The sequence below is a fragment of the Dryobates pubescens genome, chromosome 6 (assembly GCF_014839835.1).
Source record: "Dryobates pubescens isolate bDryPub1 chromosome 6, bDryPub1.pri, whole genome shotgun sequence".
In the NCBI taxonomy this organism is placed as follows: domain Eukaryota; kingdom Metazoa; phylum Chordata; class Aves; order Piciformes; family Picidae; genus Dryobates; species Dryobates pubescens.
In genome coordinates, this window is record NC_071617.1 from 37,276,160 (window position 1) to 37,301,556 (window position 25,397).

The window sequence follows — 25,397 nt, forward strand, 5'->3', positions numbered from 1 at the left end:
TTGTGTCCTGCCCACACACCCTGCTCATTCCGGAGTTAATTCAAAAGGAGCCCCTGGGATACCTCACAATCCCCTCACTGGGTTCCAACTGAGCTAATTCAAAAGGAGCCCCTGGGGTACACTCAGTCACTATTTGCACTCCCTTTCAGCCTGCCTGCACCAATGGCCTGGCAGTCCCAGCTGCCTGACCACATCCACTCCCTCTCATGCCCCACTCACTAGGTTGAAACTAGAGAGCAGGCTGTTACCTCACAGCTTGCAGTCTGAGAGCCTCTGCCGGGGTCGCTGGGGTTTAAATTTCCCACGGCTTCTCTGGGAACACCCCCAGCCATGTCGCACTCTCAGGCAACCTTGCGAGAGCCTCCGAGTTGGGTCTGGTCTCCTCTTCCCTCTCTCTTTCGGTCTCCCTGTCTCCGGGAGCCCTCCTTTCTCCTCTAAAGATCAAAAGATCGCAGCACAGCACGGAGCTAGCCAGTGCTGATGCAGTTGCCTTGCAACTCGTGTACCTGCAACTTTCGTTTCATGGACGCTTTTATTAGGATTAGCAGACAAAGACTAACGTTTCCATAGCAAAGAAGAGACAGGATGACAAGATGAGGAAAAACTGATATATATTGAACTATCATAGAATCAATAAGGTTGGAAAAGACCTCAAAGATCATCAAGTCCAACCTGTCACCCAACGCCTCATGACTACTAAACCATGGCACCAAGTGCCACATCCAATCCTCTCTTGAACACCTCCAGGAACAGTGACTCCACCACCTCCCTGGGCAGCCCATTCCAATGGCTAACAACTCTCTCAGTGAAGAACTTTCTCCTCACCTCAAGCCCAGACCTCCCCTGGTGCAGTTTGAGACCGTGTCCTCTTGTTCTGGCGCTGATCACCTGGGAGAAGAGACCAACCGCCTCCTAGCTACAACCTCCCCTCCCCCAGCTCTGAAAAGGCACAAACAAGGCACAAAGAGCTAGACACATGTTACCATGGCTCCAAAGATTTCAAAATGGTGTCGGGCATTCCCACTGCTCAATAGAGGATTGGTGGAGCCACAATCCCGTGCCTACTCCCCAGCTTACGTACCAGTCAGCATCCGGTGACGTGCAGGCCCAGACATACCCCCAGAGGCCGGGTTAGGAAAGCAAAGTTTTGCCGTATTGCCCAGCGTGTTACCTAACACCCCACTCTGTTTATCATAGTTGCCTAGCCAGTATCAGCCAGCTTGACCACTTCTGGTCAAACACAAATTAACCCATTCCTATCACATCTCTAGCAAAGCTAATTACAAAGATTTCAAAGGCTATTGCACAATTTTTTCTTAGGCTGCATTTAACTAGGAAAATTGTTTCAGGTGACTACATTTCAGCAGCTGTAGCATTTATTCTATTTCATTCAGTGTTTTTTTCCTGCTTTAGCTTTCAGCTACATGGGAGATTTGTGATTTCATTTCCTTCACCCAAGAAGGACACCAAGAAGGAATTAATCCAAATACATTTAGTGTCACATGCTGTCTGACAAATAGAAGTTAAGTATTTAGCACTGACTAGAATGATTCTTGTCTAGAAGAAACAAGGTGATGGTTGTAAATGTCCGGACATCATTCTCTGCAATATAATTATATTGGTATTTTTGTCCCACTTAAACTAAAGTTGTTCTTTGGAGTAAGCCTTTATCTGTAAATTTTTTTTCCCCTACATAAATGTTGCACAGAATTTTAAACATGCTAGAGGTGACATCAAAATAATTAATAGGTTATCCAACCAATAAAGCCCTAATGAGATTAAATATGCAGTACCACATAGCACCATTTGCCACCTTTTTTTTTTTTCTCTGAGCTGTGTTCCCACATGAGAGGAACAGTTTAAACATGCCTTTTGCAAAACAGCACTTTGGCTGAAACCAATGCCAAAAAGGCATTAGTCTGACTCCTCTGCAGAAGGAGCACTGGAACAGGGACTGCCATTCACTTCCTCCCAACTGTCCAGGGAGAGGGGGAAAAGCTCCAAATGCATTCAGTATCATGAAATTCAACAATATTTATTCTCATTACCAATACAACAAGGAGACAAATTACAGAACAATACGAGACCGAAAAGATTTTGTTACTCTGGAGAGGTTGATGGGTATATATTAGTTCCAGACTTCTCCATGTGAGGTTTTCTTAACTCTGTGTATCCTGGCTTTCATTCAAGGTTTTTATATCCCATAACCAGCATGAGTATAAATACTACAGTGCAGAGGTACAGCCACCTAGTAGGACCCTTCTCCCTCTCTGTCAGGAAAGGTCTTCATATTTTGCAACAGGTGTGGCCTTTTTCCCCCTTTTAGAAATTGTCAGAAGGAGGCAAAAATCCACAAGTGAACAGCGCAGGGCAGTTCCCAGCCCTCCTCCTCCAGGTTTCACTTACCCCTAGTAACTCAGGAAGACTCTCCCTCCTTTTATCTCCTCCCAGATCATTGTCTCTCATGTATCCCAAGTGCAATTTCTCAGGCTTTACCCAGGTGTGAAAGGTCAGCACCCACGCGTCTCAGGAGACAGTGAAGCATGTAGCTGTTTACTGGTGACAGATTGAGTGTCTGAACCAGCACCATACAAACACCAATCAAGGCAATCACTGGATTTCACTCAGTAACACAGGCACAGGATCACCTCCTGCTAACCCAGGGCATGGACAGAGACCCCTCACATCTGCCTGCCAGGTTTTGCATATTTTTAGCTGTTTTGCCAATGTGTGACCACTTCTGCACAGACATATGCAATCCCTGTCTCCCAACAGTCCCTAACTCCATGAAAGGTTCTAAAGCAATGTTTATGAAAGTTTCAACTGCTCAAATTTCTACAAATTTCTGCCTGAAATTACTCTCCCATTTGTCAGGGATTACCACTAGTCCCCAGTCCATGGGATGCACCAAATTAACATTGCCAGGGGAGATGACAACAATGATTAGGCGAAGCAGAACACATGGTAACTCTGTGTCTGGAGTGACATCCAGCCAACATAACACTGCTAGAAGACAGCTTCAGGAAATTAGGTAACAACAAGTGGGAAAGGGGCTACAACAGTGTCAAAGGGGGGCAGAAGTCAACAAGGTCAAACTGAAGAACAAACAAGCAAAATTTATAAAGGTCTATATCTACTTGATCCTGAAATCAGAATTCAGATGAAAAAAATAAATCAACTCAAATAATCTTGCCATAACTTTCAGTCCCACTTTTCTAATAGATTTTGAAGTACATTAATGTGGTAAAACTGAAAGAAAATGGCTTCAAATAATAATTTTTTAAAATGGAAAAATTGAGATTTGGCACAACTCCCTTGACATTTTCAGTATTTACATTATGGAGATTTCTTTAAACTAGAAATTCTAATCCCCATATAATTTTGTTCAGAATTTCTGACTCTGACCACATATCTCCTTCAAGGATCACAATTCTCACAGTAAGTTCCAAAAGGGAAATATCTTTCAAAAGACTATTTCTCATGCTGTAGGTTAGCCTAAATACAGCCTTCCTCAATCATCTGACACTTTAAATCAAATGAAGATTTTTACAAGATATTTGCAGGTTTTGGTAATCCTAACATAAAAATCCTCTGCTGCATTTACTTTCAAGTTTCTTTGGCAAAGCTCACCTTTATCCTAAGCCTAATTCAGCTACTCAGATAAATTTTAATTTTTTAAGTTAGATTCTTATATACATTCTGATGTCAGAATACTGCAGAAAACTATATTTTAGACCTAAGTGTATAGAATTGTCCAACTCATTTAACACATCCCAAAAAAATTAAATCATTTTTGCAACCAAGTATAATTTTAAAATCCCACTGTACAATTTGTGTTTCAAAGTTAACCTTAATTATAAAACTGAATAGTTCTGCCAACATTCACTTTTGAAAATGTGCAAGCTGCAATTTCATTTAATGCCCTGCTGTTTATTTTGTTCAGCAATTAGTTCAATTAGAAGTGCACATACTAATGAATTGCACTAAAGGTACAGAGGCTAAGCTGTTGGACTGGCCAAGGAGAGCTTTGCTAACAGCTGCTATAAAAACAGAGCTGCACAGTACTTCAGCCAGCTTCTGGAAAGAAGCTCACTTGTGAAGGCTCATTGCTAAGCGGGTTGCTAAGCTTGTCACTGCTGAGGCTCCAGGGGTTCAGCAGGGCCATGGCTGGCTTGGGGGGTAGTCCCTTCCAGATGCAGTGGAGGCAGCTTTCTCCTGCAGCTGCAGGGGTGCGGTGTGAGCTGGTTCACCTGGAACAGGCTCTCAGGTGATTCCCCTGGTGCTCGCACCAGTATGGAATTTGCAGGACACTGACTGGGACACTCACAGGCAGTCTGGCAGGGCACAGATGGTGTTCTGGTTTGCCCCGGCGCTTGGCTTACAGGACTGTGGAGCCACAGGCAGTGACTCCTTTCTCCCGCAACTTGGCAGCCAGCATAGAAGTGTCTGGGTGTGGTTCTGGCTTTGTAAAGAGAGGGCACACAGGCCACCTTTGGCTCACAGGTCTGCAGCTTTGTGCTTGCAGCAGACATGCTTAGAACTGCTGAAAGGGATTCAGGCAAGTTCTCCCCTGGGGCTTGGCTTCCCGATCTCTGTCCCTGCAGGGCACAACTAGGCAGCTTCTTCCTATCAGTGGGACCAGGGTACGATGCTAAGCTGGCTGTAGGCTCAGTGCAGCTTATGCGAAGGAGTCTTTGCTGGTTCCTGGGTGAACTGAGACACGACAGCACTTTCCAGGTAGCAAAGCTTCTGTCCAGACTGCAGACAAAGGCAGAATACATGCATGAGGGCAGAGCACGTACAAAGGAGCAAGAGCAGAAGCACAGCAAAGGAGCAAGTCATTAGTTTTCTCAGCTCTGGGCTGAGTACCCACTCCAGAACGGGGTTTGAGCAAAATACGTAGGGCTGTGTTTTGGTAATATCTATGGCATAATTAGCCATTGGAATGTGCTGCCTAGGGAGAATATAGAATAGAATAAACCAGGTTGGAAGAGACCTTCAAGATCATCGTGTCCAACCTATCATCCAATACCACCCAACTAACTAAACCATGCAACCAAGCACCCTGTCAAGTCTCCTCCTGAACACCTCCAATGATGGTGACTCCACCACCTCCTCGGGCAGCCCAGGAGGTGGTGGAGTCACCATCCCTGAAGGTGTTCAAGAGGGGATTGGATGTGGCACTTGGTGCCATGGTAGTCATGAGGTGTTGGGCAACAGGTTGGACTTGATGATCTTTGAGGTCTTTTCCAACCTTATTGATTCTATGATTCCATAATTCTGGGCATAACACAGCCTTTACTACATATACTTACGCTGGAACAGGATCTTGCATTACACCTTGCAGATTTGCTTTTGTAGGTCACTGCCAGCACAATCTTATTTCACATCAGAGACTAGCCAAAAGGAGCTTTACCAATGACTCTCCTGGCAGATATTTGCTTTAAACTTGCCATGCAAATATCTTAGTCTTTTATATTCTTTACAGTCATATTTTCCCTATGATCACCCATAATAAATCTACCTGAGGCAGTATTAGTGATGCTACAGTAAGCACCTAATGTACGCTGCATAACTTTTGCCACACAATGAATCAAAATGACGTATCTTCCTCCTTTCCCTCTCCATATGTTTTAATCCCAGAAAGAAGAGCTTTCTGAAATGCTGAGAACACTGCAGATTATGCCAAGGGAGAATTGTTTATAGAAGCACCATATGTGAAAAGATCCTTTGAATGTCAAGAACTTGCAAGTTAAATTCATATACATTTAACAGAGTACCACCACTATTCTGTTTCCACCATTAATTGGTTTTCTTTATTTTTCTCTATTTAGAAGAGCAAACAAACAAATAAAATTTTTTTAAAACACCTCACAAACCAGAAATCACCATCAAATGCTGAGAGGAATAGATTAACAACTCAAGGGTTCTGTAAGGGTCAGCCCTAGGGTCAGACTCAGCTCAGAGATTTATCCAGTGGGGTCTTAAAACCCTCAAAGTACACAGATTACACAAATGTCCTGGATGAAGCCTGGCCACAATCAACCTCTTTGTTGCCCTCTAGGTGAAACAGCTTTTTTTATGCGCCATGTGAACCTCTATTCTTTCAACTTAAGCCCATTGCCCTTCATCCTTCTGCCACTGAAAAACCTGGCTTCACCTTCTTGAAAACCTCCTCAGAGATGCAGTTTTGCCCAAGGCCTTTTCTGCACATTCTTGACCTTTATGGTTACTGCAAAATTGATTTAAAGCCTTCAGCCTACAGCCTGAAAGCTTAAGAAATATTCCTCCCTCTCTAACCAAGCTTAGCCAAATACCACCCATTTCAGCTTAGTTTTGCCTTTTGCACTGATTATAATCTTGTATTTTTAGCTATAAAAATATTCAAGTAGAATAAGGCAGCATGTTTACACACACTGTCCATAACTACAAATGAGAAATTGCAGTGTGGAGGTATGACAACATGCAAAATGCGTGGAGACCCTGTAAAAAAGAAAAAAAGGTCTTCAAATGCTTGTTTTCATTAACACTTTATAGTTGATATTTTTCATCTTACCTGACAAGATTTACCACAGTATTTCGCAACCTTGCACTGAGAGCATCTGAGCAGATGTTCATGCCTGTTTAAAAAAACAAAACAAACAGCTTTGAATTTATCCTTCCTACATAACTAGCATTTTTCAAATATTCCAAGGCAAGAAAGATACCTGAAAAACAAGAGCAGTCAAAACCACACCATTACACAAGGGGCAATTTTGCATGGTTATGTACAAAGCCAGATTCACATGTGGTTCAGCACCTCTGGGGCCACTTCGGATCACCAGAAAAGATTTTTTTTTTCGCGCCACAGAGCTAAATCCCTGGGACCAATTTAGGCTGTGCCTTTAAGAAAGGGACAGTTCCTGGAATACTCTGGCTGAATGTTTTGGTGAAGACAATGAAAACATGATAGTCTAAACGAATTTCATTTGTAGATTGGTAGAATGCAACTTTAAGTTTTAGTTCTGTTTGAATCTCAGTTCAGTTCAGTCTGTCTTTTTCAGTCTGTCTGTTTCTCTCTCTCTCTCTCTGAGCAACAGCTGTGCTGGATGGAGTTGACCTTGAACTAACAGATAGGAAACTAATTCTTGCATACACTTTGAGCTAACAGAATTTCCTCCTTAAGGTAATTACCTTTTCTCTCTAACCCTTTTTGGGAAAAAAGGAAGGTAGGGGGAGAGAAGGGGTACAGGGAGGGGGACCCTCCTGGCTGGAGGAGGGAGTTTTGTTCTGTGTTACGTTCTTTGCTGTATATTTCTGTATATATTGTAAATACTGTATATTGTGTATATATTCATCTGCATTTCATCCTGCTTGTAAATATAGCTTATTCGTATCTTTGCTTCTCCAACTGAGTTAGCCATGGTTTCTTTGTGTGTGGGGGGAGAACTGAACTTTCTCTCACCACCACAATCCCTAAGGAGTTTGATTTTGTAGATAACATCATAGATGGAGCTGTGCAATATGGGTAGTTAATCTACTTGGTATCTGTCTTTAGTCTTCTTTTACACAAGTGTCAACATCTTAAGCAAGACCTTGCTGCAAACCTACAGTTGTGACACCAAATTATAATTTTATAACACAGCCCAAAGTTGACATGTCAACAGAAGTTTCTGTTCTAGAAAATTACTTCTGACTTGTGGACACTGAGACGAAAACAAAAATTTACTTGAGGGGGAATAAAAGTTTACTTGAGGAGGGGGAATAAAAACTTAGCAAAAGCTTAGAAGAGTAACTACCAGAGTTCACAGTTACATGAGTTAAGAAGCTATCACTGAAGTTCTCTAAATTTTTAGACACTGAGGAATTATAAAATATGACAGTACACACAGAGCAGATCTTACATCTCAAACATACAAGCTCAAGTGAAGAGATTTACTTCAGATGAGTAGAAACATGACATAGATTTTTGAGCCTTTCTTATTTTCCTGTAGAAAATGCTAAACAAATTACATTATCCTGGTAGCACCAGGAAGTTTTTCCTTTGTTTTTTGTTTGTTTTTTTTTTTTTTAACATGCAAAGTTACTTACTATGGGCATTCATTAGGCTGGGAAAACAGTATACACAACAATTAACTAGACTGTATGGATGGCATAATCCCCATTTACTTTTCATCCTCCTGGTCATCCCTCTGACCTTATCCAAGCACAGTGCCTGACTGGGCACCACTGTCTGTGGCTGGCCAGAGCTCAGTTACACCCAAGAAACTGTCACTGTGAGCTACTCCCTAGTCCCCCTTTCTCCATCCTTCTGCAAGGTAAGGAAGGAGGCATGCATCAGTCACACCACTCTCCCTCTCAAAAGGCAATTTTAGTAATGTAATAATTGCATTGCTATAGTGCTTTGCATTCGTCAGCCTCAAATCTTATCATAGAGATTAATTGAGCCTTCCAATTTAATTGGGAGATTGTGGCATTCCCACAGGAGATAACTAAGCATCTAACGCAGCCCATTTTGAACTGCATAGGCAAGTTTAAATTATCAGATTAAAGGCCTTTTTCTGCAAGGTTCCCAGTGTCTGCACATCAGTACTAGGTGTGCACTTTTTACTCTCACTTCCAAATGAAGCAACTAAAGCTGTAACTCTCTGTCTCTGCTGACAACAAAAGAAAACTTCACACTTGTCACCAGTAGTCCTGAACCTGCATACAACATACTCAGATTCCCAGCTGAAATGCTTTATGACATGACCTTGCTTGCTTCTACTTATACCACTCAGTCGTCCCCAAATTTTAAATTTCTATGAATGACTTAAAAATTGTGGAACACACTCCAAAGGCCACATCCAAAAACAGAACACACCACCGTGCCCCAAAACCTCAGTCCATAACTTCTGGATGATGAATTTAGCACACTGCTTACAGCCATGACACCAAAACTGTCGGTTGGGGCAGAATACCAACCTCTCCTTTCCCTTAAGCACAACAAGTACAAATGGATTTCATTGTTATATTCAAGTTTTTATACGTTTGAGTTATTTTTAATAACAGTTTATGCACTACATTAGGACTCATAAGCAGTTGGGGAGTTTAGCTGCATTAGTCAAAGTTTAAGAGGAGTACTGTGTTCAGATCATGACAATGGAGCAACAATTTTTTCATTTGTACTGCATAAAAATCACTGTCTTGTTGCACAATAATTCGTAGGCATTCCTACTAACTACTAAATAAATTGGAAATATTTCAGACATCAACACGTTTGGCTAGTGCTTTCTTTACCTTCTTATCTGCAAACTGGAGAGCAAAAAAACAGCAACTGCCTGTAAATAGAATCTAAGATCTTGCACATGCACAACAGGGTTTTTTAATTTTAATGTGTAATGCTTGAGTTAGAAACAAGTGTGAAATCTTCATTTCATCAGCTAGTGACAGCTGCTTCATTGTCAAGGCTGAGCAATGACACAACTGTAACCAGCCTAGAATGGAGGAGCACATATTTCTCATTCTAGATTAGAAGCTTACATCAGAGTAATTTTGGAAAAAAAAAAATACAGTTCAGTGGAATAATTACTGTAGACAAAAAAAAAAAAAACCAAAACAAAACCAAAACCAACTGTTTGGACCTGCTCACAGATTTGGCTATCAGAAATAGCCTGAGATTTAACATATCTAAGTGCCAGGTTCTGCACACTGGCCACAACAACCACATGCAGTGCTACAGGCTGGGGTCAGAGTGGCTGGAGAGTGGCCTGGCAGAAAGGGACATAGGGGCAGTGGTTGATATTAGGCTGAACATGAGCCAGCAGTGTGCCCAGGTGGCCAAGAAGGCCAATGGCATCCTGCCTGGATCAGGAACAGCATGGTGTGGCCGTTTGACGCTGTGCCTTTAAGAAAGGGGCACACTGGCTAAATGTTTGTAAAATATTTTGGTAGTCTAAACGAATTTCATTGGCCAAGGAGGTGGGAGGTGAGATTGGACCCAGGGGAGCTGGGAACTTTCTCTCAGTCTTCCTTCCTTCGCTGTCCCTTTCGGCTGGATCTGCTTCTGGGATTCCGGCCAACTAAGAACTAACTCCCTGTGCATAGGGTTCTCTCTGCTGTACTAACTCCCCTTTCTTCTCGTCTTCTACCTCTTTGGGGGAGAAGGGAGGTAGGGGGGTGAAGGGGGCACAGAGGGAAGCCCCCTCTGTAGGGGGTCTGGTTTCTGGTTGAGTTCATTTGCTGTATATTCCTGTATATATTGTAAAATACTTGTATTTGTTGTGTTACATATAATCTGTTTCCTTGTAAACTATAATCTCATTTCTCCGACTGGGTTTAGCCGTGGTCTCATTCTCAGTGGGGGAGGGAAAGCAGAGCCTTTCCTTTCAAACCACCACACTCCTTTTTTTTTTTGGCGCCCAACGTGGGGCGCATCCATGGAAATGTCTATGGATCTGTCACGCATGGCCAGCAGGAGCAGGGAAGTCATTGTACCCCTGTACTCAGCACTGGTTAGGCCACACCTTGAGTCCTGTGTCCAGTTCTGGGCCCCTCAGTTTAGGAAAGATGTTGAGATGCTGGAAGGTGTCCAGAGAAGGGCAACAAAGCTGGGGAGGGGTGTGGAGCACAGCCCTGTGAGGAGAGGCTGAAGGACCTGGGGTTGCTTAGTCTGGAGAAGAGGAGGCTCAGGGGAGACCTTATTGCTCTCTACAACTACCTGAAGGGAGGTTGGTCTCTTCTCCCAGGCAAGCAGCACCAGAACAAGAGGACACAGTCTCAAGCTGCACCAGGGGAAGTTCAGGCTGAATGTTAGGAAGATGTTCTTCATAGAAAGAGTGATTGGCCATTGGAATGGGCTCCCCAGGTTGGTGGTGGAGTCACCATCACTGGAGGTGTTTAGGAAGAGACTGGATGGGGTGCTTGGTGCCATGGTTTAGTTGATTAGATAGTGTTGGATAATTGGTTGGACTCGATGATCTCAAAGGTCTTTTCCAACCTGGTTAATTCTATTCTAAACCCTTCTATTCTATTCCATACATGCTTGTATGATTGTAAACTATGCAGATTCTTCCTACTGAGACAATTATTGACATCTTTTAATAGTAAGCAGCACATTGTATCAAGGACAGAAAAAAATAATTTATAAGAAATCCACACCTTCTTTCTAAATATTTCACAATTAACAAGATAGATTAAAAGTTTTCTGAAGCTGTATCTTTAAATTAGTGAAAGAAGCTACTGCAAGAACTTTAAAGGTAATAAAACAATAGCTAGAGAAGTTAAAGTCTGCCAGTGAACCATCCACAATATGAAAGACAACAATCCACTAAAAAATCTGCCTGCCAATCTACAACAAAAAAAGGAAAGCCAAGCACACAGAACTTCAGTTTCCTCTTCAGCTCTTCACATGCACAGCCACAGCTCTCAAGACAGTTTCTCTGCAGCACGTCCTTGTTCTTTTCACAGGCCTTTTTAGTTATTCCTTCTTTGGTAAAACAGTAATTGGACTTGCTGCCAGAAAGCACCAAACTCCTCCAGCACCCACCAAAGTTTCAATACTTTGTATCATTTGTCCCGAAGGCTTCAGGATGCTGCAGTAACACATGTACATACAAAAATCCACAGACATCATTCAAAACTTAGATTTTTTTTTTTCCAAACTGACACTACCAGTCAGGCTATCTGAATAAGGTGACTCCTTGCTGGCACTGTATAATGAATGAACTATCCATTCATCTTTGGGGATTTCTTTAAATGACAAGCAGATGTAGAACAGCAATTACAGAGCTGAACAGTAAAGCTACCGATTAAACTGGTTGCTTTCTCTTCCAGTCCTCTCCTGCCACTCAAAATCTTTTACATTTATAGCATCTATGAATCTTGCTACATGACATTTTAAAAAGAGTGTGTTCTAAAACAATATAAAGAATTTAAGGATAACATTCATGTATTCACACATATGGGATCCATGTATATTAGAACATTTTTAAAACTTAGACAATTTGCCTAGTTTTTTCCTGTCTTCAATGTTTTACTAATGTTATACACTTGATTGAAACAATTTTAAAGTCACTGTCAAATACGCCCATGCATTTCTCATCACCTGTAAACATTATCTGGAGATACTATCAGGTTACTCATAAGGTATCTACTGCATCCCACCCAATCTCATGGATGCAAAAATGCATAGATTTTGACCTAATGCATTCAGTAGTACTTTAATCTCTGAAAAAAAGTTCTGCTGCAACAGAAAAGGAAATAAAGATGCAGCAATTGAAAAGAAATTACAGATTTTCCAATACTGCTCCAACAAGATTTTCCAAATGGCTACAGCCCCTTATGAAACAGCAAGCACAAGTGAGGATCTTGGCCTGCAAGGAGAAAAAAAAGGGTCCACAAGAATAAAGTAAGCAGGGATTGTCATTTATCCTCTAGCATGGTATTAAGGCCAGGTGAAGAATCTTTACTATAAGGAATTTGATTATTACAAAATCTTTTCATCATTATCATCTAGAAACACCATTCATGGAATAAGCTCTACCAAGGCATACTGAGAAGTTAAAAAAAAAAAATCTGAATATATAGGTGGATGAATTGATATAGACAGGAGACAAAAGAAAACCGACACGATAGGGGGGAAAAAAAATCCACTAAGATAGGTGCACACACTCTCCCCAGGAAAATAACTTCTTTTCTTTTGGCTATTTTTAGTTTTCTTTTTATTAAAGGTATGAGAAGAGCAGAGCAACGCACAGATAGGCTGACAAAAAGTAGTGAGGAAGCTGGGTCTATGGAAAACTGCTTCCAAGTATAAGTGGCAGCAAGAGAGACAGCCTGAAAACACATGGCTAAAATCCTAAGAAGAACATGCCAAGTCTGAAGGTTTGCCTGGACTGTCAGGTGCTATCAGAGCCACACCTGAACTCCCACAATGTGTAAAAAACATAGTAAAATACTTCTGCTTGCCAGGAAAGGACCAAAAGCAAAACCAAAGCAAAATAAGATAAAATAACAACCAAATACAGTTAAGACTACTTAGTTTATAATTAAAATGCATCCACACCTCTTTGCTGCTTGCAGGCACATGACTTTCAGCCCTACACACACGATTGTCAGACATAACAGAACATGTGATTATCAGACTGTACTCAACACTCATTTCTGTGCAGTTTATTCACACGTCTGCTTCTGCCTCAGCTTGCAGGATAAAAGGACAATCTCACACAAACCCTCTATTGCATTTTTGCTGTTGATATTGTTTTTCAGTTCATAATCCAGCCCTATAACACAAGGAGCAAAAGAGCATGTCATGTTGAACTAATTTCCTGAACAAATTCTTAGACCTTTGCAATTCAGTTGAACATGCCAAGTGCATAAATGCGTGTGCACTTCAGACCTGCCATAAAGTGAAAGTAATCAATACCTACAATAACCAAACTTGCCATTGTTTCAGTAACATGCTTCTGCCTTCTTATAATAAAAATAATGATGTAATAAACAACCATTTTAGATTTTGTAGATTTCAGAGCAGAGGAATTACATTAAATGCAATGACAACTTACTTTCTTCAACTCTCTCCTAGCAGAAGCTGAGCCACATGGGCACCAGGCACTGGAGGAGGGAGGTTTTATCTTCAGCATAGCAAGAGCCATTCACAGCTCTGGGGAACAATGACAACGGGCGCTGGGAGCCAGGTGGTAACAGTGTATGTCTCCTCAACATCCCAAATACGAGTCCTTGGCAAACAACTACCCTCTGCAGCCAGAGAGACATGCCCACAGCAGCTGTTCCCAGTACCTCTGGTGCCAGTGTGATGACTTGAGGTAGTTTAACAGGGTCAGGATTTCCCCCATCTCCTCTGCCAGGTCCCTGGACAGGCTCTGCAACTGTGAATCAGCTGGCAGAGCAGAAGCTCCCATGTATCCCACACCCAGTGGCCTCTGAAATAAGGGTGACCAGTTCTTCTGCACTAAAGTTATTCTGTACACCGCTCCTACGTCCCATGTAACCCTAAATAAATGGGTGTAAACCAGATTAAAAACAATCAAAGTCTATGCCCTTAAAATTCATGCAAAACCTTATTCTGCAGCTTGATTTTTCTTCTGAAGAATACCTGGTTTCAAAATTGTGACAAATACTTTCTTAAAAAAAAAAAAAACAAAACCACAACAAAAAACACTTTGTCATAGTCTACAATGATCTTTCAGTACAGCATCCTACTTTCTGACAATTTATGTTGTATTTTAATACGTCCACATTTACTCTTATGTAGAAGCTAGTGTTTGGGTTCATGCAGTGCTAGCAGCACTGCTAAATTTTGGTTTTTAAAATGTTTATTTTTCAGAATTTCTTTGCTCTATTTGGAAAAAAATGTAATTATTTTTAAGATATCTAACACCCACAGAATGGTACAACATTCTAGACCAAAACTGTAAAGTTATCTAGAGCCACAAAGAGATTCTCCTTTGCTTAAACTGGAAAAAACCACAATAGTTTTCTGAAAATAGAGCCACTAGAAATACAGTATTTATTCTGATACAGTCAAGAACAGAATTAGACACCTCTCCATTAAGCTGGTAACTGGGAAAAAGCTTTAGATGCAGTGCTTTACAAAATTACTGAAGGAGCTTATAAAAAAAATTAAACATATGGCGCTCAAACAGGAAAAAAAAAAATTAATCTTACATTTGAATTCTACTTCTGATCCTAACATTTGCAAGGAAATACAAGAAAATCTCTCTAATAAAACCAAGAAGAAACTTCAGAGGTAATTTCAGTAGTACAAGGCCCTTTAACAAAATGATGCTTGGGAGAAGCACTTGGCATCTCCCAAAACAGTAACTTTTTGTTCTAGAAGACAGACTACCTTTAGAATAAAATACCTCATACGCTTATATACATGACACACACATAGTGTACATACACACAGACACACACTGTATCAATATGCACGATGAGTAAAACAAATGCCATCACCACAGAAATCAACATTTGTGTGCAAATACTGTAATTATCCACTCAGCAAAACTCAAAATTATCCCCCACTGAGAGCACCGAAGCAGAAACGTGGCAGAAGTTGGTTCCAAGAGCACAACACAACTACTACAAATGGTCTCCTACACCTACTTGTCTTGCAAAGATACTTTGACACAATTAGCCTCAAATCAAGGCCCTCTCCAGTAAGCATGCCAAATGCCTCCAGCAATGTCAGGCTTAAACAGATTAATTTCAGCCATGCAGTGCATTCATTCCACCTTGGGATTTTAATCAGAGAAGACAGACAAATACTGAGGAAGACTAAGATTATATTTCACAAGATGAAAAAGTCACATCTATAATTTAGAAATATGTTTAAAAAAGCTACATGCAATATTTTGAAATGTTCCTTTCTGGAACATGTGGTTACAATCCAATAAAGCCAAATATAACAAAACATCTCATATTTCACTTTTCCCTATAAAAATGATATATTGGTCATTAATCTGCTGTACATCCAAGTATTTTTTTCTTTGACCTGTAATTTGACATACCACAAACCAGAAGTTGTTACTCTAAAATATCATATTGCTGTAAATATTTACATCCTGCTTGTATTACAGCCTCAATTATATTGATCTATGACTTCCAGTGAAATATAAACCCCATCTGACCCTCTCAGAGAGGAGTATCTTCATTCGCTTCTCTCTTTCTGAGATCCTTTCCCTTCTTGACCATATTTGTATTTTTACAATACCCATTTTTTTTAGCAGTCCTCAATGCTTATTTTCTTGCTGTTCCACTTCTAAATATAAACAGTGACATCTGAAAGTCCTTTAATTCCCTATGGAACACATTTGCAAAGAGCTGATCTAAAATAAAATTATTTCAGTCAACAAACTTGGACAGACAGTAATATGTCTGGGCTCAAAATAAATCATAGTGTCCTTTGTCTTGTAGATTTAGAATTGGGTAGGGATGTACATCAAGTTAACCCCTCATTTTCACCTGCTTAGACTTTACGTTCAGATCACACCTAAGTTAAGATACAAATGCAGGTGACTGGAACAGGATAGTCAGTTCTGCTTATAGATAAGCTAAAGAACCCACAAAGCTAGAAAATGAGTGAAATGCAAGAAAAAGCAAAAAAGCCCACTATATGTATATATTCCTATCAAGAGAGCAGAGAAGGCTGACAGAGAGATTCATGCATATACTGGCACAGAGCCCAAGAAAGCAGCTTGTTTCTTCTTTGCTCAGGTGTAATCTGATACCATGAGATTTTACAAGTCATCCAAAGCATTCTTGTCATGAACTGGATGCTCGAAAATCCTGCTGAAGACTTTTGCATTGGAAGAATGCAAAAATGCTCTTCGTATCAGTAAGTGCACTTCCTGCCTCCAGAGGAGGATGGCTTTCTGCTGTTCTTGCTACTCTTAGAATATGCTTTAAAAAATATAAAATTCCCTCAGATAAAAGTATTTCTGATAACAGTCTAAACTTCACCTCTTAGAAATGCAGAATATTCCTGACAGTATCACTCTTTACTTTCCTAACTATTCTACACAATTGTGAGGCATTGGAGAAACCTGAAAAAAGATCACATTTAGCAGATCTACAGACACCTGTAGAAAATTTACCAACAGCTGTTCAACCAGCCCCCTCTCCATCTAGATAGATGGCCTTTCTTTCAAATTTACCATTAACACACATCTTCCACCATTGTTTTAAATATATCTTTTTCTTCAAAAATACATTTCGTCCGTTCTTTTCCCATCGTTTTGTTATATCCAGCTTTGCAGACATTTTGGGGTTCTCATTGCGGTTTGTATTTTTTCCCCTATTTTTTTCAGTGTTCCAACAACTTCCCTCTTTGGGAATCTCTTTCCCCTTTTCTAGATTACAAAGGCCTTGCTTTTTTTCCCCTCAAAATAGTCTCACTTTGTTCCACATCAGCCCCTAAAAGTTTTTTCTCCCAGTAATTTCTCTCTAAGAACAAAACAAAATGTGGCTTGGAAATACCTGAAAAGAGTAGACTTTTATTTATACAGAACAGTGCCAAATAACCTTACTGAATGATGATTTTTCATTTTACACTCCTTACAGCAATTTTCACTTCACATCAGGATGATCACATTCTCACATTAAAGCAACTTGATGTGAGCACATTTCACAGAGTTTCTTCCTAGCAAGTACTTAAATAAAATCTGTTATTTTACAGCTCTCACTCATCTCTCCAACAGATTCTGGATGTCAATACAGGAAGAATGCCCCCCTCCTTGTACCTCCCTCCTTTACATGTCACTGAAGGGTGTATTTCATAAACCCTATTCTAAAGCACCTTTTTTTTTAAATGTTCACCATAAAGACTGAAAGTATTTCATACTGGCACTGGGACAGCAATGCTACAGACATTAGTCAGAAAATGTGGCCAGCAGGAGCACTGGTTAGGCGCCCCTCAGTTTAAGAAGGACATTGAGACTCTTGAATGTGTCCAGAGAAGGGCAACAAGTCTGGTGAGAGGCCTTGAGCACAAGCCCTACGAGGAGAGGCTGAGGGAGCTGGGATTGTTTAGCCTGGAGAAGAGGAGGCTCAGGGGAGACCTTACTGCTATCTACAACTGCCTGAAGGGTGGTTGTAGCCAGGAGGGATTTGGTCTCTTCTCTAAAGCAACTGCCACCAGAACAAGAGAACACAGTCTCAAGCTGCACCAGAGGAAGTTTAGGCTTGAGGTGAGGAGAAAGTTCTTCACAGAGAGAGTCATTTGTCATTGGAATGGGCTGCCCAGGGAGGTGGTGTCATAGTTTGGGCTGGGTGCCCTCTGCTACAGGGGTGTTTCCTGTGTCCAGAAGTTCAGCCCAGTGGGTGGACACAGGAAATTAGGTATTTCTACCATAATCCCTTGCACCACTATAAATTTTGTGGTGGGGTCTGGCACTTCCTCTTTCCTTCCCTGTCCGAGACTTGGTAACTGGGGGAGAGATCTCCTGGCCATGGGCCTGATTGGGCCCAAGGCCACGGGGGGATGGGCAGTCTCAGATCTGTCCAGCTGAGACTAGCCTAGAAGTAGGGGAGGGAAGGAGGAGCCCTGGGGTTTTTGGGTGCACCCTCAGGTGGGGTTGGGATCTTTCTGGGTCTATTTTGGTCTCTTTTTTGTCACTATGTTTCTTTTTTGTACACACTCACTGTTCTCTATTTAAACTTTCCATCACTTTTGCAATCTGTTTGTCTGAGTCATTACTTCTGCACGTGGTGGGGAGGGGGTTTGCCCCAACCCATTACAGGTGGTGGAGTCACCATTGTTGGAGGTCTTCAAGAGGGGATTGGACATGGCACTTGGTGCCATGGTTTAGTCATGGGGTCTGTGGTGACAGGTTGGACTTGATGATCTTTGAGGTCTCTTCCAACCTTGGTGATTCTGTGATCTTTAAATAGCTACTATTGACTTCTATAGGGCAGTTAAGTCAAATTGTTATTTTCACTAATTGCTTTGCATCATTAGTGATGGAAAGCAAGATCTTCAAGCAGGACTAAGCATATAATAGCTAAAGTTGAAGTTAAACCTTTAAACTGCCCTAAAATCCATTCATAATGCCAGACAATTAAATTTTACTGTAAAAAGATGTAGTCACTAAAGTTTTCACATCTTAAATGATGGAGTCTTAGAGCTTTAAGATTCACTGGAGACTCAATCTTGTTCTCAAAGATTTTCAGATAATCTGTACTGGAAGTCCTGCAAATGTCCCCAAATTCAGCCACAACTACTGCGGGCAAAATGCCTATAGCAAAGCACAGGCAGCGCTCAGTGCTGCCCAAGAAAGCAGTTGGCACCCAGGCATATAACAGATCTAAGGTCTATGCTGCTGCATGGCTAACAGAACACTACCCAAACAGTGGAAAGCAAATCAGGGTACACAAGCTAATAAGCACTTCTGTAGCTAGGTGAGCAGTGAAGAGAAGTTACTTTGAAGGTGTCTGCTAAGTATTCCACTGTGAAGGCTGAAGTGTGTAGTAGTATTTGTCCACCTCTTGTTCCTTCTGCCCCCCACTTCACTTGGTATCAACATCCCTGCAGGAGCAGGACAAGGACCCAAACACATTTCTTGCTCAATACTCTAAATCTAAGAGATTCACAACCGTTATGGAGCTGGCCAAGATGCTGAAACTACTGATATGAGAAAGCCTCTGTAGAAATGGAGTCTTTCCTCTCCAAAATAAACAGCCAAAGAAAGCCACATAACCTCATACTTACTTTCTGTACTCTGGTGACATCTGATGGTTAATAGTGTAATAGATTTTTCTTCAAAGATTAGTCATCCATGTTTTCCTTCTCCATTTTGTAGAGAAGCAAAAAAAAAACCAAAATCATCAAAAGAAATGCCTCTATGCCTAGTGCAACATCTGTATTTTATTTTTAAATCAATTATAATTTACCAGCAAAGAGCACTTGTGTTCATTTGCCGCAGTCCACTTCCCACTCATTCTACATAGCAAATAGTTAGTAGGTAAAACATATACACCCTTCATGGTTTCCAAATGTGTCCATTTCCAACAGAAAACTCTTTAAAAAGAAATTGTTCCAATTCTGAAGTGTAATTTAGAACTCTGTCATCATCAGAACAAGCTTTCCTCATGAAGAATTAACAGTTTGACAAGGAAGGCATCTAACCCCAGGAGTATTCCTGAAAGTATTAGTAGCACAAACTGACACACTTGAAGAAATGTGCATGCTTAGACATGCCTGCAAATGGCAGCCCTCTCTAGTTCTGTTACTAGTACTGCTACATTTCTGACTGTAGACAATACCCTCCTAGAGGATACATATTCCAACTAGGGAAGAGTTAAAATAATTTATTGTCTCCCAAAAACTAGTCCTTATTTTAGAGATGGAGAATGTGAAATTGTGGTACTTTTCAAAATAACTGTTGAACTAATCATTTAGGTTTTTTGGTTTGCTTTGTTTTTTAACAAAAGATGCCATATATTTTTTAAATTAAGCCTTCTCCATGTGTATCTTAGTTTGTCACACAACATACTAATGACATTGCATGTTCTTTTAAAAATCTGAAGCTGTTCTTTTCATTAATAGAATCAAGTTCCTGATTAAGTTATGGGGATTTTGAAACACAACATGGTTCCTCACGCTTAGCTACTGGCTCTTTTTATTTCCCTCTTACTACAACATTCCCTACTGAACATTGAAAGAAGGAGGAGCTACCAAGCCATAATATCTGTCATAAAATGACAGACTGTCATCTACCTTCCTGCTGACTTGTCCTAACCTCAATGCATCAGTGCAAACATTTCCATTTCTAAAATTGTCACTGGTATCGAAGAAGCTTCAAACAACCAGACACTGCATGGAAGTTTGAACTAACAGAATCACAAACTGGTAGAGGTTATCATAGAGTCATAGAATGGCTTAGGTTGGAAGTGATCTCACAGATTACCTACTACAACCCCCCTGCCATGGGCAAGGACATCTCTCTCGGTTGCTCAAGGCCTCATCCAATCCAGCTTTAGAAACACCTCCAGGGAGGAAGCATCCACAACCACTCTGGAACAACCTATTCCAGAGTCTTACCACCCTCATACTGAAGAGCTTCTTCCTAAAATCTAGTCTAAACCTACTCTCCCTCAGCTTAAAACCATTCCCTCTCATTCTGTAGCTTGACACCCTTATGAAAAGTCCCTCTCCAGCTTTCATGTGGCTCCCTTCAGGTATCAGAAGGCAGCTATAAGGTCCCCATGGAGTCTTTTTCAGGCTGAACAATCCCAGCTCCCTGAGCCTGTCATAGCAGAGGTGCTCCAGCCCTTCAATCATCTTTGTGACCATCCTCTGGACTTGCTCCAGCAGTTCCATTCCAACAGATTAGCCACAAGTTTTGCACAATTGTGCAGTTAAAATAGTTGTTATAGTCCAGAAAATACTACTTTTACATCAGTAAGAGTCTTCAGTTCAATGTAATTTTCTCTAAGGCCAAGAAACATGAGCCTTTAATCATCACACTGTAGCTTCAATGATGGGTCAGGAGTGAAATAAGCTTATTTGTTTCAGTTCAACAACCATGGAATGAGACTTTGCAGAGCACAGTACAAGACAATGAGAGGTACATTATTCCTTATTTGCAAAAGAAGAAAGTGAAAGCTTACTGTAATGGGCAAACACTAGGAGAGAGAGCTTTTGTAAATGTATACCAGTGCTGGTATGGTTTATAGATATCCATAGAAGTTACATAATAAACAGCAATGTTCTGCTTTGCAAAATAAAAGAAATGCTAACAGTAGCATGTTTGGAAAACATGAGCCTCTGGTAATTTCTAAGGTCAACCAAAGTCAGTGAACTGAAAAAGAGTATGAGAAGGAATGATCCATCACAATCATACCATTTCGTAAAAACTTCACTTTGAGATTGCAGAAGTTTTTTTTCAAGTATGTGTATATAGCTGCATATATTTTTACCCACACATACAACCTCTCTCAGCCTGCTTATTCCTATTCTGAAATGTTCATCTCATATTTGCTTCTTCCTCCTATGTCTCATGAAAATGCTGCACTCTAATTCATCACCTTTTCTGAATACCCACTACTACCCCAGCAGCAACACAATGAAACTCAGAAGAGATCACTCACCAGCTGAAGCACCTGTCCCCTTCAACAGCTCTGTTGCCACACACACAAGTGCCTTGTGCATACGAGACTGGCTGGTACAGTGTCAGAATGATTTACACAAGCCCTACCTTTAGCTCATTTTACCCTCTGAATGCTGGTTTCCAGTCAAATTCACACCCAAATCAGAGATTCTGCCATTATAAATTGAAGGACAGGTGCTCTACTGTGCACACTGCATTCAAAAATGTTAGAGCACACCAATTACTTTAAGTAGTTCATGTTAAGTCCCCACTATTTTTACATGACTGCAATAGGTACTTCAGATGAAGCTGATTTTAGTACTTCTTATGAAAGCATAAACATGTTAGCTGTAAACCAGAGGCGCAGACAACGAATACCAACTGCAAGAGCAAGCACCTCACGGGCCATGATGCAAACATCTGACCTCTGTCTTTCTCGTTACTTAGGCTGAGCAGGAAATGGCTGAAGTAGGTCTTTTTTATTATCTGAATGTAAGAATTCAATGTGAAAAGACTCCAAGCATCCCAGCCAATCTCTTCCTAAACACCTCCAGTGATGGTGACTCCACCACCTCACAGGGCAGCACATTCCAATGGCCAATCACTCCTTCTATGAAAAACTTCTTCCTCACATCCACTCTAAACCTCCCCTGGTGCAGCTTGAGACTGTGTCCTCTTGTTCTGTTGCTAGTTGCCTGGGAGAACCTCTGCCTGACTACAACCCCCCTTCAGGTAGTTGTAGAGAGCAATAAGTTCACCCCTGAGTCTCCTCCTCTCCAGGCTAAGCAACCCCAGCTCCCTCAGTCTCTCCTGCACTTTTGCACTTATATGTGCTGCTTGCAGAAATAGCTTCTACTAATACAAAAATAAATTAAAACATTCCAACAGAGGAAGGCAAAAAATCATGACAAAAAGGTGAAAAATAATACCTTTGACCCACCACCATGCACCTACCTATTCATGAAAAATAATTCAACTTCAGAGGAGATGAAATTTGACTCTCAGTGGGTCCAGACCACGGAATAAAATTCCCATCAGCCAAGAAATCACTCAGATTTCAAATATGAAATCTAACCTCCAGACAATCTGTATAGTTTGGTGTTACTTATGTAACTTAAATTTGGGAAATCACACGTGCAGTATTTGGTATGGTGTGATTGCTTCCGCACTGAATAGGTGATATTTAAAGGACATATGTTTGTTCAGGGCTGTCAATTAGGAAAAGTATGCATTTCAATTAACCTGTTTTCTTACCTAGTCATAATTTTTGCTTTCTTCTTAAGATTATGTAAGCATTTCAATGGTTCTAAAACAACCACAGTCAGGGGTTGGGTAGGGGCACCCTCTCTGCTGTGCACTACTGTTACCCAGGTCTGGCTAAGGACATGCTGGTTGTCATTGAAAGGCTTAGGTTGGAAGGGACCTCACAGATCATCTACTCTAACCTGCCCACTATGGACAGACACACTTCTCAACTAGATTCAGTCTTAGGAACAGCCCCAAGGATGAAGCATCTACAACCTCCCTGGGCAGCCTATTCCAGAGTCCCATCACCACCATACTGAAGAATGTCTTACTAAGATCCTGTCTAAACCTACTCTCCCTCAGTTTGAAGCCATTCCCTCTTCTCCCAGCACTAGACACCCTTATGGAAAGTCCCTCTCCAGCTTTCATGTAGGCTCCCTTCATGTATTGGAAGGCAGCTATAAGGTCCTCCTGGGAATCTTCTATTCTCCAGGCTGAACAACCCAGGCTTCCTCAGCCTATGCTCATAGCAGAGGTGTTGAAGCCCTTGGATCATCTTTGTGGCCCAACTCTGGACTTGACAATAAAGCACAATTTGTTTAACTTCACAGCAGTAACCCCTGGACTTCGTAGAAATTCTTCACAACACAGAGAATTGTCACAAAAGATAAAAAGTTTCATTCAATATATGCTACATATATATGCCAGATTTTTCCAAACTAAGCCACTTCAAACTGGGAGAGTATAAAGAAGGCACTAACACAAGATAGTTTCCTGAGTCAGGACCATGTGTTTGTACTTCATATAAAGCCATTCCATTTGATAAGAAGCACAATGCCATGTTGACCTGCTGCTGAGGATGAGGCCTTCTGCAGAAGATAAAAAAGCAAGGCTCTGGCCACTGCAGTCATTGATTTATTAAATAACGAAAATATCTACAAGTTCAGTTTACTGGTGTTTTGGATTTTGGGGGGGTTTGTTTGTTTTGTGTGGGTGTTTTGGGGTTGGTTTTTTTTTGGGGGGGGGGAACACAAATACACACACCAAAAAACCCCACCACCAAACAACACAGAAACCAACCAATCAACAGCACCACTAAAAAACCCAAACCATCAAACAAAAACCAAGCAACCAAACAAAATACCCCACCACAACATCTAAGATAAGCCAAGGGCTGCTGGACCAACACACACACAGAGAAATACAATCATTTAAAATCATTTTTCTGCATTTCTCATCCTACACTATGGATTAGGGGTACAGCAGCAGTGTCTCATCCCATAAGAGACAACAGAAATTCTTTACCTCTGCCTGACTAGGAAACTGCAAGGTTTGTATTTCTAAAAACTTTTCAAAATCTTGGGTGGAAATCCAGATTAGAGCATGTTTGGTATTAACCATGCTTGTACAACTCACAAACCCTGAAAATGTCTGTGAATGTTTAAAATTAAACTATAGGCAGAGGTTCCAAGACGAATTTGTGTTGGCAGTGTTCAAGGCAGAATTACAAACAGATGTTTTAGGTCTGACTGAAAAACTAAGGGATCTAGGGATAGAAGTCTTCTGAAGGATTAATGATATTGCCAAAATAAATAAATATGCAGTTATCTGCAAAAACTAAATGCATATAAACACATAACCCCAAAACAAAGTATATATCTTACGAAAATATCACACTGATTAACATAAGCTAGGCAGTGCCAAAACAGTTGTTTTACTAAAAGAGCATGATACAGTCCTCTTTAACAGTGAGAATAGGATATACTTAATAGAATCACCCATGAGTGTTGAGATGGCTGATGTTGTCGCTCTACCACTCTCAATCATTTTTGCCAAATCCTGGCAAACAGGAGAGGTGCCTGAGGACTGCAGAAAAGCCACTGTCACTCCAGTCTTCAAAAAGGGCAAGAAAAACATTCCAGGAAACTCTCTAGGCACTTGTAAGAGATTATGATCAGGAGTGATCAGCATGGATTTACCAAGGGGAAATCATGCTTGACTAATCTGATAACATTCTATGCTGTTGTAACTGAATGCAGGGAAACCAGTGGTGGTAGTCTACCTTGACCTTAGTAAGACTTTTGACACTCATAACATCCTTGTGAGCAAGCTCAGGAAAGCTCACAAAGTGAGACAGAGGAACAGAGAGTGAGATGGATTAGGGCCTGGTTACAAAATAGAGTGCAAATAGTGGTGGTCCAGTTGGAGAGCTGTGACTAGGAGTCCCCCAGGGATCAGTGCCAGGTCCAGTCCTGCTCAACATCTTCATCAATGACATGATGAGGGGACAGAGTCTGCTCAGCAAGTTTGTTCACAATACCAAACTGGGAGGCTTGGCTGATATACCTGAAGGCTGTGAGGCCATTCAGTGAAACATGGACAGACTGGAGAGCTGGGCAAAGAGGAATCTAATGAGGTTCAACAAGGATAAGTGCAGAGTCCTGTACCTGAGAAGGAATAATAAACTGCACCAGTACAGGTTAGGAGGTGATCTGCTGGACAGCAGCCCTGTGGAGAAGGACCTGGGAGTCCTGGTGGACAAGAAGTTATCCATGGGTCAGCAATGTGCCCTTGTGGCCAAGA

At 41.1% G+C, this 25,397-nt stretch overlaps 1 protein-coding gene across 1 annotated transcript in view; it reads right to left on the minus strand.

The window, feature by feature from the left end:
• SMYD3 (SET and MYND domain containing 3) overlaps positions 1 to 25,397 on the minus strand; it is a 404,049-nt gene that overhangs the window by 351,753 nt on the left and 26,899 nt on the right. Inside the window, exon 2 of the mRNA XM_009900927.2 lies at positions 6,557 to 6,620. Coding sequence (XP_009899229.2) covers positions 6,557 to 6,620 — 64 coding nt within the window. The remainder of the gene's footprint in view (positions 1 to 6,556; positions 6,621 to 25,397) is intronic.